Genomic DNA, 14,683 nt, shown 5'->3' with positions numbered 1-14,683 from the left:
CACAGTCAAAATGCAGGCACACTAAAAAAAAAAAAAAAAAAAAAAAATCATATATGGTTATAAGGTGTATATAAAACATAAATTAATTTTGTGTTTAGACGTGGGTCCCATCTTTGAGATATTTCTTATATATATGCAAATACACAAAAATCTGAAAAATATTCAAAATCTGAAACATTTCTGATCTTAAGCACTTCTGACAAGGGGTATTCAACCTGTATTTTATTGTTAAGCAGATGATAAAAATTGATCTGTATAGTGATGATGAGCAAACTCAAAATCTTTAGTGACATTGAAATGTAGTCCTAAAGGCACTTGGTAATTTTACAGCAGTAATCATTTTTGTAGATTAGAATTTTACTCTTCACTTTTTAATTTTTTTTGAAGATTATGAATTGGAAATTCCCCAGCTTGCTGGCTCCCTCTATGGGACATTCCAGCACATTATTACTTAGTGCTGTTCCATTCACCTTGAAAACCACTACTTACCAGGACCTGGCCCATAAGGGTTAGGTAAGTCCCACTTTGATATGATTTTAGATAACTATATTTTGCAGGCTTGCAAAGTTGTAATAATATTTAAGATTAAATACTGGTGATAGGTAACAACTTTGCAAAGCTGTACAATATTGCTTTTTAATACTAAAAGGGGACTTCACTCACCATCAAAGGCTAGCTTAGCTCTGCTGAATGGGAAATCTGGGGATAGATAATGATAATAGGATAATAACAAAAAAGTATACTGTTTACTGTCACTGAAAAGGCAAGCCATGGAATGGAGCCCTCATCCTAAATTTTAAGTATCAGATTTATAAGGTCCAAAAACTAAATCATAAATGAGCCTATATTTTATTGGTTTAAAATAAAATATGGTTTTTTTGCAGGCTGTCCTTGTTGTTATTGATACCTTTTTTTCATTTCTGTTGAATAAAGCATCCTTTAACAGGTTTCTGAAGTTAATATTTTTAGGCCAAAAGAATTAATAGTTGAAAACTTTAAATATAAATTAGCTGGTATGTTAAAGTAGTTATTTAAAATTTTAGTATAAATGTCTTGTTTCAGTACGCTGATTAATTTGTTTTAATTTCTACAGCCTAACTTATATGGTGGCAATGCCTTTTTATTCAGCAAGTTTAATTGAAACTGTACAGGTGAGCTATTCTCGTATTGTCATTTTTATTAAATATTTTGGGAATACTAAATATATTGTATATGATTGTTTAGCAAAAATTTAAGATGGTATCCTTTAAAAATTATTTATTCACAGATACCACACATGTATCACATAATCCTGCTAAGTGTATTTCCATTACAAACTTAGGTCTGCTTCTAGTTTTAATTATTTTTCTTCCTTCCATAGGCAGCTAGCTATGATCTTTATTCATACATTTAAAAACTCAACCTATAATTTGCTCTGAATACAAAAATTCTGTAAATTTTAAGCCCTATGTACAACTCAAGATAGTTACAGTTTATCAAAAGGCAGCATGTTATCTGAGCATAAGAATAATGAACAATAACCTTAACAGTGATAAGGTGGTCTCCATAAGTAGTTTACTAATAGCATTTCTTTTTAAATATGGCTTTTAAGAAACATTTAATACTGTTGATGTGATAGGTACTACAAAGCTTAAGTAATTTTCTAACATTTTGTTCTCCTTGCTTGTTTTACTATTTCCAACCACATGGTGGCACTTAGAGTACATTGAATTAAATGTCATACACTTTCTCACTATGCCTTCCCTACTAGGTAAGATGAAGTTAGTCTTAACATCACTTTTACATAAAATACAACTCTTTCAACACTTGTCTTCTATTTCCAACATCTGGCCCTCTAGCATATTTTTTCCCTCAGTATGTATGAATGCCTCCTCTCCATAAAACTCCTACTGGATAAGCCTTTCCTCTTCTAATTATTCTTTTCCTCTTGGTTTCTTTTCTGACACAGTAGTTAATCTTTGATGTTTGTTTTTGTTAAAACTAACTTCACCTAACTGAAATTAACACCTTGTAACCCAAGCATATTTCCATTTCCTCTTGCATTTGGCATTGTACTGAATAAATGGCATAATCTTTCAGATAAATGAGAAAAATCTGTAGAGTTTATAAAGATATCCTCACAATAGCCGGAAGTTAATTATTTAAGTAAAACAACTAAGCAATAAAATATATTTTGGGAAAACAAGTTTTAACTTGGAACAGACTCATCTTAGAATCACACTATTCTACTTAAATTAGGTCTGTGACTTTAGAAAATTTTTTGACGTTTTTAAATCTTAATCTTCTCATCCATTAAAGTGGGAATCATATTTTAATAACTGAATTTTAAAAATTAAATGCCCAGTATTTATATAAATGGCCAGCTCACAATATGATAGTTTTTCTTGTGTTTTTTTTAACCCCATATCCTCCTCTACCCCTTGTGTTTTCTTCTCCATGTCCACTTGTTGCTCCCCTTTTGACTCCTTTTATCTGCTTTTCTAGAATTGTTCTTTTAGTATCTTCTATTGTTTCTATAGTCTTATTTCAAGTTGTCTTTGATGCTTTTTTGTTTTTTACCCTATACTCATTATCCTAAGAGAAGAGCTTGTTCATTCATGTGAATCATTTTAACTTTAACCTGCATCTCAAAATCAACTCATAAATACAATCTTATCATTCCTCTTCTCCCTTTCTATCAATGGGACTTTGTAATTTCACCCTAACTCAAAACTTGAGTTTTAAGGAAACTTTTTTGTTTATATGTTTCTTTCATCCTGCATAAGTAATCAGTCATCATGCCTTTCTACTTTAAGATATCAACAAGTAGCTAAGATTTGCCCATTTCTTCCCACAATATACCATCATTGTCATCTCTCCTTTACTACATATCTAACTTATTACAGTACATTCTTTCTTCCAACTTAAAACTTAATGGTTCTTTGCCTTTGGGAACATTGTTTTCCTTGAAAAATGCATAAGTCTCCTGAAGAGAACCTACTGAAAGCAGTTGTTATCCATATCTTCGTTAAGAATTCTTATTCTAGTTCTCTGCATTTTAAAAGTCCTTTTATGTTCATATGCAAGATTAGTGTTTTAAAGTTGCAATACTTATATCCCTCTGCTAATTAAGGATCTATGTTGACTCAACTCACCAAGATCAATTTCAGACTTCTCAGCATAGTGTTAAATTAGGATTTTTATTGACTTTACCTTTTCATCTTAAGTGCTAAACTTTTTTTAAAAAAATCGTCCAAGGGACTGGGGTTGTGGCTCAGCAGTAGCACGCTCTGCGTGCAGCCCGGGTTCGATCCTCAGCACTACATACAAAGATGTTGTGTCCGTCGAAAACTAAAAAATAAATATTAAAAAAAAATTTCATCCAATATTTATTGAATGCCAGCCCCTATCAGATACTACAGTAGACTCTAGGATACAATAGCAAATAAAACAAGACATAAATAATCTGCTCTTATAGCACTTATATGCTTGTTGGGAAGACAGACATAAATAATATGCATATAAAGTATAGTGGATGGGGCTAAGTGTTAAAGCAAAAATAAAGCAAGGTTAGCAGATAGAATGTGTACTGGGTAGGTTGACTTTTAATAGTTTCTAAGGTCAGTGAACGTGTCACTGAGAAGATTAAATTTGAGTAAATGTTCAAGGCTGAGAAAAACATAGATGTTTTGCAAAACATTCTGAACAGAGGAAAAGCAAGTGCAAAGACATTCAAGTGGACTTAAATGCATTTGAGGAGTAGAAAGGAGGCCAGTATGATTGCTGCTATCTAAACAAGCAGAGAGAGCAGGAATTATGTCTTGAGTGGTTAGAGGGGATATGATCACACAGGACATTGTAGTTCATTGTAATAATTTGGCATTTACTTAAAGAGAAATGGTAGGTTTTAGCAGAACAGTGATGTGATCCAACAAGTCTTTATTAGGATCTCTTTTGCTGTTGTCTTAAAAATAAGGCCTGCGGTTGTGGCTCAATGGTAGAGCACTTGCCTAGCAAGTGCTAGACACTGGGTTGATTTTCAGCACTGCATATAAATAAATGAATAAAATAAAGGTTCATCAACATCTAAAAATATATTTTAAAAAATATATACTCGAGTGTGAAGGGAGCCAAGGTTAGGAATGGGGAAACAATAGACTAGTAGATTAGGTGAGCTAATTTTATTCTCATGGATTTAAATATCATCTATTTACCAAGGACTCCCACATCTGTATGTTCAACTTGGACCTTTTTCTTGTAAACCTTTTTCCAGTTTGATGCATAACATTTCTGAATTCTTGTTTTCCTCCCCCAAGTTTCTACCAGCAGCATTTCTCAGTTCAGTTCAGTAAAAGATAATGCTATTCCTCCAGTACCTCTGGCCAAGAGCCTTGGTAATCTTTGACTCTTATCTTTTATATACCAAATACAACCAATATTTCCTGTTGCCTGTAGTAAAAAAAAAAAAAAAAAAAAAAACCTTTTTGTTTAGTTGTAGATGGACACAATACCTTTATTTTATTTATTTTAATATGGTGCTGAGGATCAAACCCAGTATCTCATACATGCAAGGCGAGTGCTCTGCCACTGAGCCACAATCCCAGCCCCTGTTGCGTATAATTTTAAAACCACAATTGAACTGCCCTACTTCCATTGTTACCTCCTAATCCAATCCACCCTCATTTCTTTGCTGGATGGTTATAATAACTTAAACTGGTCTTCCTTTGCCAGTATTATTTTAAAACCTAAATTATATTTATCTTCTGCTTAAAACTAAGCAGTTATCTCCCATCTAACTAGAAGCTCAAATCTATATAGTAGTCTATAAAGCATTATATAGCCCTTGTCTGCCTTTTAACTTCATCTTGTACAGTTCTATAGTCATTGCTGCAAACAAGTTATCCTTTTAGCTGTTTCTTTTCTGCTTCTTTATAACTCTATAATTTATATCACAAGCTTATCTTATTTCCCAAATTTTAGTTAAGACTAATATTTATTGAGTGCTTACTTGGTACCAGGTCTTTCATTTATGACAACTCTGTGCATAAAAGGTAGGTAGTACTGATTTGTACTTTGGTAAACTAACACCTAGGAGTAGTTAAGTAACTGGACAATGCTTATAACCAGTAAGTAATGAAGGTAGGATTTAATCCCATGTTTAAGGACTCCTGAGCCCTATATTGCCTCCATAAGCAGATAAGTAGTAGTTGTTGCTTCTGAGTGAGTGCTGAGGAGCCGCTTGAGATTGAAGCAACCAGATGTGTGCATCTATCTCCCCTAGTCTCCCTTCCCCAGTGAATAGTTCCCAACTTCATTGCTGTGAGATTTCATTTGAAAAAAGAATCTAATGCCCAGATAACATTTAAAGTCTGCAGACCATTGATTCCTTCCTTTTTTAGTCAGTATATTAATTTAAAAGGAACCTAGGAAGCATCCCTTTTTTGTAGGAAAATAAGCAAATGTTAAGTTTTAACTTATTTCATCATTTTTATTTCAGAGTGAGATAATTCGAGATAATACTGGGATTTTGGAATGTGTAAAAGAAGGAATTGGAAGAGTGATAGGTTTGGGAGTGCCTCATAGCAAACGACTCCTTCCACTTCTTTCCCTGGTCTTCCCTACGGTGCTGCATGGAGTTCTTCATTACATCATCAGCTCGATCATTCAGAAGTTTGTCCTGCTAATTCTAAAGAGAAAGACTTACAATAACCACTTAGCTGAGAGCACTAGCCCTGTGCAGAGTATGTTGGATGCTTATTTTCCAGAACTTATTGCTAATTTTGCTGCCAGTCTTTGCTCTGACATTATACTTTACCCATTGGAAACAGTTTTACACCGCCTTCACATTCAAGGAACACGCACGATAATTGACAATACAGACCTTGGCTACGAAGTACTTCCAATTAATACACAGTATGAGGGAATGAGAGACTGTATCAATACCATAAAGCAGGAGGAAGGAATGCTTGGCTTTTATAAAGGGTTTGGTGCTGTTATAATACAGTACACACTGCATGCAGCTGTCTTACAGATTACCAAAATTATTTACTCAACACTTCTTCAAAATAGCATTTGAGATTTAGGTTCTATCACTGGTTAGTATAAAAGACCCAATCTGGATAATTTGCTATGAAATTATGAGGGATAAAAGTGAAATACTGGGGGGAAAATGGACTAGAAAATGAAACTGGTAGAAAAAGCCCATGCTGATTATATTGACACTTTTGTGTTTTTTATTTGTTTGTTTTGTTTTGTTTTAAGGCATAGGTATATATTTTGGATCAAAGCTATTGAAACTTGAAAACTTAATAAAAATAACACTTGTAAGAATGAAATTTTAGCTGGTTTAACACTCATGCTGAAGCAAAAATGATACTGGGCAAAAGCAAAAATTTATCTTCAAATATGTAAAGTGAAATTTTATTGAGTCGGATCTATCCTATCTGACCTTAATATTTGTTACAGGTTTATTTTTCCTTCTAGATTGATATTGATATATTGTCCTAATACAGTGTATAATATCAAAAGGTTGTACCTTTAAACAAATAAATTATGTCATCATTGAATAAGACTAAAGATTAGATTTGGCAATCTGTAAGCAGGAGTTAAAGGGTTTTAAATCATATTTTCCCTATGTAACTATTTTAGTGGCTGTATATAATATATAAAGCCATTTCTGTACACATATAGAACTTGGAATTTCCTTCATCCCTACAAAATTTTCTACTCATAGGTCAGCTTATTGCATAAAATACACTTTCTGCTTTAATATCAGTAAAACATCAAAGCCAAGGTACCCAGAAGATTTTAATCAAACGTAGCACACTTGTCCGCATCCAAACCCAGTGTTTCAGTGCCAGCAACTTAAAATTCATCATATGTTTATAAAGTTTGGTTTGCTTGGCTAGTTTTGTGAATTGTCAGGCTATTTTTAGGGCAACTTTTAAGAAATAATCATGACAACTATTATTCCTTCCATATTTACAAATTGTGTACTCAAAAGGAACCTTATAACTGTCATTTCTGAATGACTTATCTTAAGCAAAATTAAAATTTACCTGGGAATTTGTGCCTCTTGCCTACCATATAGTCATCATTAATTAATTACATCATTTTTTATCTTTTAGTTTTAAAAAAGTTTCATTCTCCAAACAATACATTTAAAGAAAAAAGTAAGATATGCTTATCCCTTTTTATTTAAACTTGTTTGGATGAATACTGAAGAAAAATATACAAACCTTAAAGGAAATTTGTCCTTGTGTTTTATTTTACATTTCAACAAATAAGTAACAGAAAAAAATTGTTAATCAGTTTAATTTTTAAAAGTCTTTCTAAATTTAATTTGGTGAATTACACTCTGTAGTATCAAATAATATGCATTTGACTAATCCACTATTAAGCATTTTAAAGTTTCATTTCTAAACAAGAATGGTCACCTTTTTTCTATGAACCATGTAGCATTCTAAAGTGCAGTGACTTTGGATGTTGTCCAACCTAGATTGCATACAAACAGATTCATGTTATTTTTAAAATGTCACAGAGATGGTTATGAATAATTTTGGAACACACAAAAAGGATACCCAGGTATGTGAAACAGTGTATAAGTAGCGACTCTTTACTAGTGTGTGTGTGTGTTTACTGAATAACATCAAGTTTTCCATTTTTAAATTCCACTGAGAGGGAAAGTAAACCCCATTGGTCACATTTTCTATTTTATGGTTAATCTTTTAGTTTGTGGCTTACTTTATCCAACCCGTGGGATTTAAATTGTTTTTATTGCTTTTGAAATGCTAAATAATGTTTTATATATTTATAATATATTCAGCTTCCTGAAAACCTCTCATTTTATTAAAATAAGTGGTTTCAAAGAAGATAAATCAGAAAATTTCAATTTTCAGAAATTTTCTAGGACAGAATATAATGGGAATCAAGTATTACTACTAGTGAAAGTCTGTAGAATCCTTCACCTAGCTAAAAATCAGGTATTTCAAGATTTATTGAATGTTAGCATGATTATGCAGTTATATATATTGATTTTGTTTGCATGATTATGCAGTTATACATTTATTTCATTATTGAGTAATGGCTGATGACCAAACAGCACACATTTCTTTTTTCTGTTTGAAGAAAGAATGCAAATTAACATGAAAACTAAAATGGAATAGTGTTAAATAAAATATTAATTATTTTTTACTGTCTTTTCCAAATTAGTTGAAATATAATCTTTAAAAACCAAACAGTCTGACAGGCATAGTGGTACGTACACACCTATAATCCCAGTTACTCAGGAGGCTTACAGATTTGAGGACAGCCTGGGAAACAATGAGACCTTGTCTTAAAATGAAAAGTAGAAGGGACTAGGGATGTAGTTTAGTGGTAGAGCATTCCTGGGTTGAATCCCCAATACTATGGGGAGTGTGGGGGCGTGGAAATAAGCATTTAACTGGTCAAGTGTTTTTCAGTGAATTTATAAAAGAACTCTCAGATAAACTCTGCCCCTTTTAAAATTTGCTATTTTAAATATGGGTGCCAAAATCTAATCTCCATAGCATACATTTCTTAATAGACCAAATTATGTTATTAAATTCAATATTACCAGTAGCATCATGGATAGGATTCTATTAAGTAGTTCTGCAAGCCCACTGGTCCTCTTATTATAAGCCAGATGTTGGCCATGGAGCTTGTGATATGATATGCTTCCCTTACATTGCAGGGTTTCTTAATTTGAGTAAAGTAGACTGAAAGTGGTAAAATTAAAAACTGGTAAAGAGTAAAGATTAACCCATTTTGTGAATTTATGAATTTATTTGCTAAGTTGTATATATAGACCTTAATAACCTTCTCAATTTTATAGGCCCTTAAAAAAAATCCTAAATTAATGAAGTTTTAGTCAAGCTTCCAGACTTTAGCGCTGATATTATAAAATAGTAAAAGCAAGCTAATTTGCAAAGGGTTATGAATGGACTATTAGATACTTTAGTCAGTGCTTTTAGAAACAAAACTGGAAGGGTAAGAGATCCTGCTCACTTGTGCAGATGTGCCTGACTGTTCATAACTGGTTTCAGCTCTGGCTTAGTTGTAACTGCACAAAGTATTCACTTTATTAATTGGGCATAAATATTTAAGTATTTCTATCCAATTATATATCTGTTTAGAAAATAAAGAAGATGCTGATTTGATAAATTGATTTGTCAACCGAGATTGTGGAGGATGTTTTTCCTCAGTGTTCTTATCCATCTTATGGAACAGAAAAGACTGCCGGGTATCGAAAAGTTATCCAAGTTTGAATTTATTTTCAAAACTTATCTAAGCAAATAAAATCCCTTGCACTAGAATTGGAATAATGTTTAATGTTGGCATTTCTGCTTTCTCTTTCAAGTAGTTGTACATAATCTCGCTCTCTCTCCTTTCACCCATTATAAATTGAATGTAATGTGTAATGTCTTTTTTTGGAAACTTTGAGTATCACTGATATACTAATAAGTTGTGTAGCAGTGTAATAAAAACTTGTAATTTGACAATGAACCTTATGCATTATTACCTCATCTAGAAAGAGGTGTTTTGTCTGTGTCTTCAATTTGTTTTTGTCTGATTGGCATTTTAAATGTTTTTGGTAGCAAATTGTGTAATATGAAAAGTTCAATAAAATGTTGAAATAACACTAGTCATTTTTCTCTTACTAATGCTAGAGGACTACTCAAGCTGGTAAAAGATAAGTATATTTTAGGTGAACATGAAACTCAAGAAAAATGAGTATGTAAAATTAAACATTTTTGCCCACCATTTAAAAAAATCCTCTAGCATCATAAAAGTGATGTAACTGTGATGTGGCTTACAAAATATTACCTAAAATAACTTTGTGTATGAATTATATTTTGTAAAAGTCTTAGACATTCTCATTTTATTTTTATAGCAACCCTATGACATTTTTGTACTAGTGTTAGTTTGACTAAGTGCTATTTTCCTAAGGAGGAAATAATTACAGAAAGTGTGACTTATCCCACATGATGCAGCTAGTGGAGTGACAGCAGCAAAATGGTGAGTAGGCAGCTCCAAACTTCTGTCCCTTTGTAGAAACAGAACAAAATAAAAATTAACACCCAACACCATCAGAACCAATTTTGTCAAGACTCTGGAAAATGGTCAAAGATTTATAACACTTATGTGAACACTGAATTAAGAAAAAGACAAACTGAGATTTGTGGATTAGAGGAAGGGTGTACTCCCCAGCAGTTCCTCAGCTCAAAATTTAAACAGCAGGAAGATTGATCCCCACATGGTGGTTTACTAAGGGAATTCACTGAAATTAAACATTGGACAGCAAATAATCAGGAATACAAAGTCAGAAACTCTGAACATAATGTAAGAAATAATATGCTAAAGATGTGCAAATCTATCCACTGCAGAGGGGTAGGGAAGCACAGGCAGAGAGAGGAACACATGGCAAATATAATCGACTTGGGGGAATTTGGAACTGAGGGGAGGCTGACCTTAATTAACCCAAAGATGGTGGGGGAAGTTGTTAAGGGAAAAACTATCAAAATCAATTGGCTGAGTTGCTGACTGCACTGGGCATTGTGGCGCCATGAGCCAGTTTTGAGTGGCTGCATTTCAGCAAGCAGAGGCTAGAGATTGAGTATTCACAAAAGAAGTTGCCAACCTGACTAAGCAGTTGTCTCTTGTAGAGTCCAGAGTATATCTGGACCAGTGTGATTAAAACAAGTATGAAGAGGACTGTCTAGAGCTTTACAAGTTGGAGATACCAAGGAGAGAGAACTCCCTTTTTTGCCATCCCATAAGAGCAATTGGAAGACACCAGTAATGCATCAGGCAGTGCATCTGGACTACAGGTCTGATCTTGGGTAATTCACACCCATGGACAAGGAATATGTGAAGCCTGTCAAGATTTAGACTCCTTGCCCCGAAAGTAGAAATTTTAGGAGGCCCCTGAAACCTAGATGTCCAGCAAAGATTGATTTCTCCCCAGAAATAGGAGTGTGGACCAAATCTCAAATATCCATCAACAGAATTCCAAGGATCACTCAAGACCAAACTGGAACTACTAAAACTCCAATTTAGAACTCTGCACCAGTCCCACTATGGGACTACACTGATTGTCCGCTCTCAGCGTCTATCCTATCCTATGTTGGGAGACCAAAAGCTGAGTGCTACTACAACCAGCTTTAGCTTCTGGCCATAACAGCTGGCAGCTTGGGGAGAAATACAAAGACATGGGACTTAACCCTCAGTCCTGAACCCAAGGGTTACAGAGTCCTCAAAAATAAATTTAAAAGAATGGCACATCAGATTAAACAATGAACATCCATCCTTGCCAGCAGTTTTGACCACATCAGTGGAAATAAGCCCCCTGTTTTGTTTTGCTTTTGCTTCAAGAATTTTCTTCTGTTCCCCATTTCCTTTTTATATTTTTAATTTTGTTTTTTAAATTTTTATTAATTTACTTTTTATTTTCTCCATTTTGCATGATTGTGTGTGCCTGTGTGGATATGTGTGTGTGTTTCCACTGAGCAGATTGGTTAAAAATATATAGTTTTTCTTTCATTTTAATTACTTTCGTATTCACTTATTTATTATTTAGTCTTGGTTTGACTTTGGTGAGGTAAAATTTTATGTGGGTTTGTTTTGTTTTGATCTTTTGTTTGTTTGTACCTTGGTTTTTGGTCCTCTTATTAATCTTTCTTCACTCTCTTTCCCCACTGACAACCAAATTTTCCTCCTTTATATGATTACTTTTGGTTATTTTGTACTCTTCCATCTTTATAGCTATCATCTGCTACCTATCTCCTGCATCTCTTCACTTTTTAAATATTTCTAACTTTCTCTTTCCATATTTTCTCTTCACTTAAGGAAATAATTCCACCATCCAATATAATCATATAGTTAATGTAATTCCTACTCCATTTTTTTGTGATTCTTAGTACAGTGTATGGCATTGCAGACACCTTCTGGTTAATGTCTGATCTAGTTCATGATTGTTTTGTTGGTGCTGACATTAGATGCTGACCCCACCATTCATTTACAGGTGGTAGTTAGTGTTAGAGATGTCAAAGTAGACACTGCACAATTATTTTCAGAACTTTTTTTATTATTAACATTGCTGGTCCTTGCTCCCCTTTCTCTAAGAGGAGCTGGGAAGCAATTGAGGCACTTCAAGCTCACAGAGTAGAGACCCTGCTGATGAGCAACACATACAACTCACCCAAGTAACAGTGACCATGGGTGCCTCAACACAGAATAAGAGAGAAAAATCTCAAACTTTTAACAACCAGGCTCCAAGTAGGAACTACTACAGTGGGACTTCAGGTGCCACTCCTGAACACCTACTCATACAGCAAAAACAGAGAAGTTCCTAGAACAAAGGAGATAACTACATATGTATAAAAGAGGAAGATGAATCCAGTGCGATGTGTAAGTGCAAGAGCTGAAAACATGAGGAAACAGGCAAACAAATCTCTCCCCAAATTTCTAATCCCCTAACAAAGGAACCCATGGATATGGAAGTGGACAAAATTCCAGAGAAAGACTATTAAAACACTGATTATTAAAATATTCAACTAACTAAAACAAGATCTAAGGAATGAATTAAGAGAGTAAATACAGGAGGCAAAGACCATTTTAGTAAAGAAAGACATATTGAAAAGGAACCAAGCAGAATTTATGGGGAATGACAGGCACAATGAATCAAAAATTCCCTTGAAAACATCAACAACAGATTAGATTGCATAAAAAATAGAACTTCAGGCCTTGAAGAGAGGGTATATGGACTTGAATACTCAGGCATTAAGAAATTCTTCAGTGAGATAGTAGTAGAAACTTTCCCTCATATTTGAAATGATTTAGACATACCTACGTAACAGGAGGCATATAGAAACCTCTATTAGACAAGATCAGAACAGAACCCCTGCAAGGCACATAATATTCAAAATGCCTAACAGAAAATAAGGAAAGATTATTAAAAGCTGCAAAGAATAAAATCAAATCACATGTATAGGCAAACCTGTAAGATGCACTTCTGACTTCAACTCAGACTTTAAAATCAAGGAAGGCCAGGAATGAGATAGTCTTAAGTTCTAAAACAATTGCCAGCCAAGGTGCTATAATGAATAAAGCTATCTTTGAGAACTGATGAAGAAATAAAAACTTTCCATGATATGGATAAACTTAAAGAATTCATGACCACTAAGCCAGTACTACAAAAACTACTTAAAAGAACATACTGCACAAAAAGGAATCCAAAACAAACCCCGAAGTTCCCAAATAGATGAAGCTCATCAGAAAAGTAACTCACTAAATGAAAATTAAGATAGAATCAAATACAGAAAATTAATTAAAAGTGAAGAAAATAACACTCATCTACCATAAGAACACTGAACACAAATGGTCTCAACTATCCAATTAAAAGACATAGATTGGCAGAATGGATTGCCTGTTCTACCTCTGACTGATCGTCCTTGTGGCCAAGGATTGCTGTTTCATAATAGCATAAATAATTCTCATCCTTGCCCTTTGAAGCGCCCCTTAGAGATGGGCATGGTGGCACATGCCTGTGATCCCAGCTACTCTGAAGTCTGATTGCATTGCAAGTTTGAAGCCAGTCTGGGCAACTTGGTCAGACCTTGTCTCAAAATGAGAAAATGGTAACCTGAAGCTTGTAGCTCAGTGGTAGAGCACTGCCTGCTGCAAGGCCCTGGTTCATCCCCACAACCACACATGTGACAAGGCTTCTCCTTGCCTCAACCTCTGTGAAAACGCAGTTTACTATCACTGCAGATATTCACAATACTCATTCCTAAATAAATACTATTCAACTATATGCTTATTTGCATGATACTCATCTTGTAGGCAAAGACATTTATAGGCTGAACCCAACTATTATGTACAGTAATGTACCAATCAAAGCAAAAAGGCAAGGGAAAAGAAAAAACACAGAGATTTGAAGGTTTTTCAGCATTTTAACTTATTTTTGCTCTTATTAATTCTCAAAATTGGTGGCAATCTTGAAAATGACAGTTCCCCTTCCCAATGTGGGACCCATTTCTTTTTCCAGAAGGAATTGAGCAGTTTACTCATTAGAATAGGTAGTGGAATGACAAACTTACAGTGCTATAAACTGAAATAAGATAAAACTGTTAAACAAGAACTTTATGTTTAGCAAAATTATCCTTTAAGACTAAAGGAGAAATTATGACATTCTCAGACACAAAAGTTAAAAGGAGTATGTGACTAGTAAAATTTTCTTTAAGAAATATTAAAACAGGGCTGGGGTTGTGGCTCAGTGGTAGAGTGCTTGCCTAGCACATGTGAGGCCCTGGGTTGGATCCTCAGCACCACATATAAATAAATAAAATAAAGGTTTTGTGTCCAACTACAACTAAAAAATAAATATTAAAAAAGGAAATATTTAAACAGTACTTGAAGCTGCAAAAAAAATTAAAAAGACGATAGTAATTTGGAGCTATATGTTTTAGTCAGGTTTTTTGCTGCTGTGAATAAAAGACCTGACAAAAACAATTATAGGAAGAAAAGTTTTATTTTGGGCCTCACAATTTCAGAGGTCTTAGTTCATAAAGGGCCAACTCTACTCCTTGGGACCTGAGATGAGGCAGAACATCATGGTAGAAGTATGTGGCTGAGGAAAACAGGTGAAAACATGGCACCAGGAGAGCTCTCTCAACAAGGACAA

General features: G+C 34.0%; 1 protein-coding gene across 1 annotated transcript in view; it reads left to right on the top strand.

Moving 5' to 3' along the window:
• SLC25A46 (solute carrier family 25 member 46) overlaps positions 1–14,683 on the top strand; it is a 43,198-nt gene that overhangs the window by 16,559 nt on the left and 11,956 nt on the right. The window contains exons 7-8 of the mRNA XM_081281378.1: positions 1,094–1,151; positions 5,477–8,726. Of these exons, the coding sequence (XP_081137504.1) occupies positions 1,094–1,151; positions 5,477–6,055 (637 nt within the window). The 3' untranslated portion in view covers positions 6,056–8,726. The remainder of the gene's footprint in view (positions 1–1,093; positions 1,152–5,476; positions 8,727–14,683) is intronic.

The sequence above is a fragment of the Spermophilus citellus genome, assembly GCF_964194105.1.
Source record: "Spermophilus citellus genome assembly, chromosome: 1".
Taxonomy (NCBI): Eukaryota; Metazoa; Chordata; class Mammalia; order Rodentia; family Sciuridae; genus Spermophilus; species Spermophilus citellus.
This window is presented reverse-complemented; position numbering and strand designations above follow the sequence as displayed.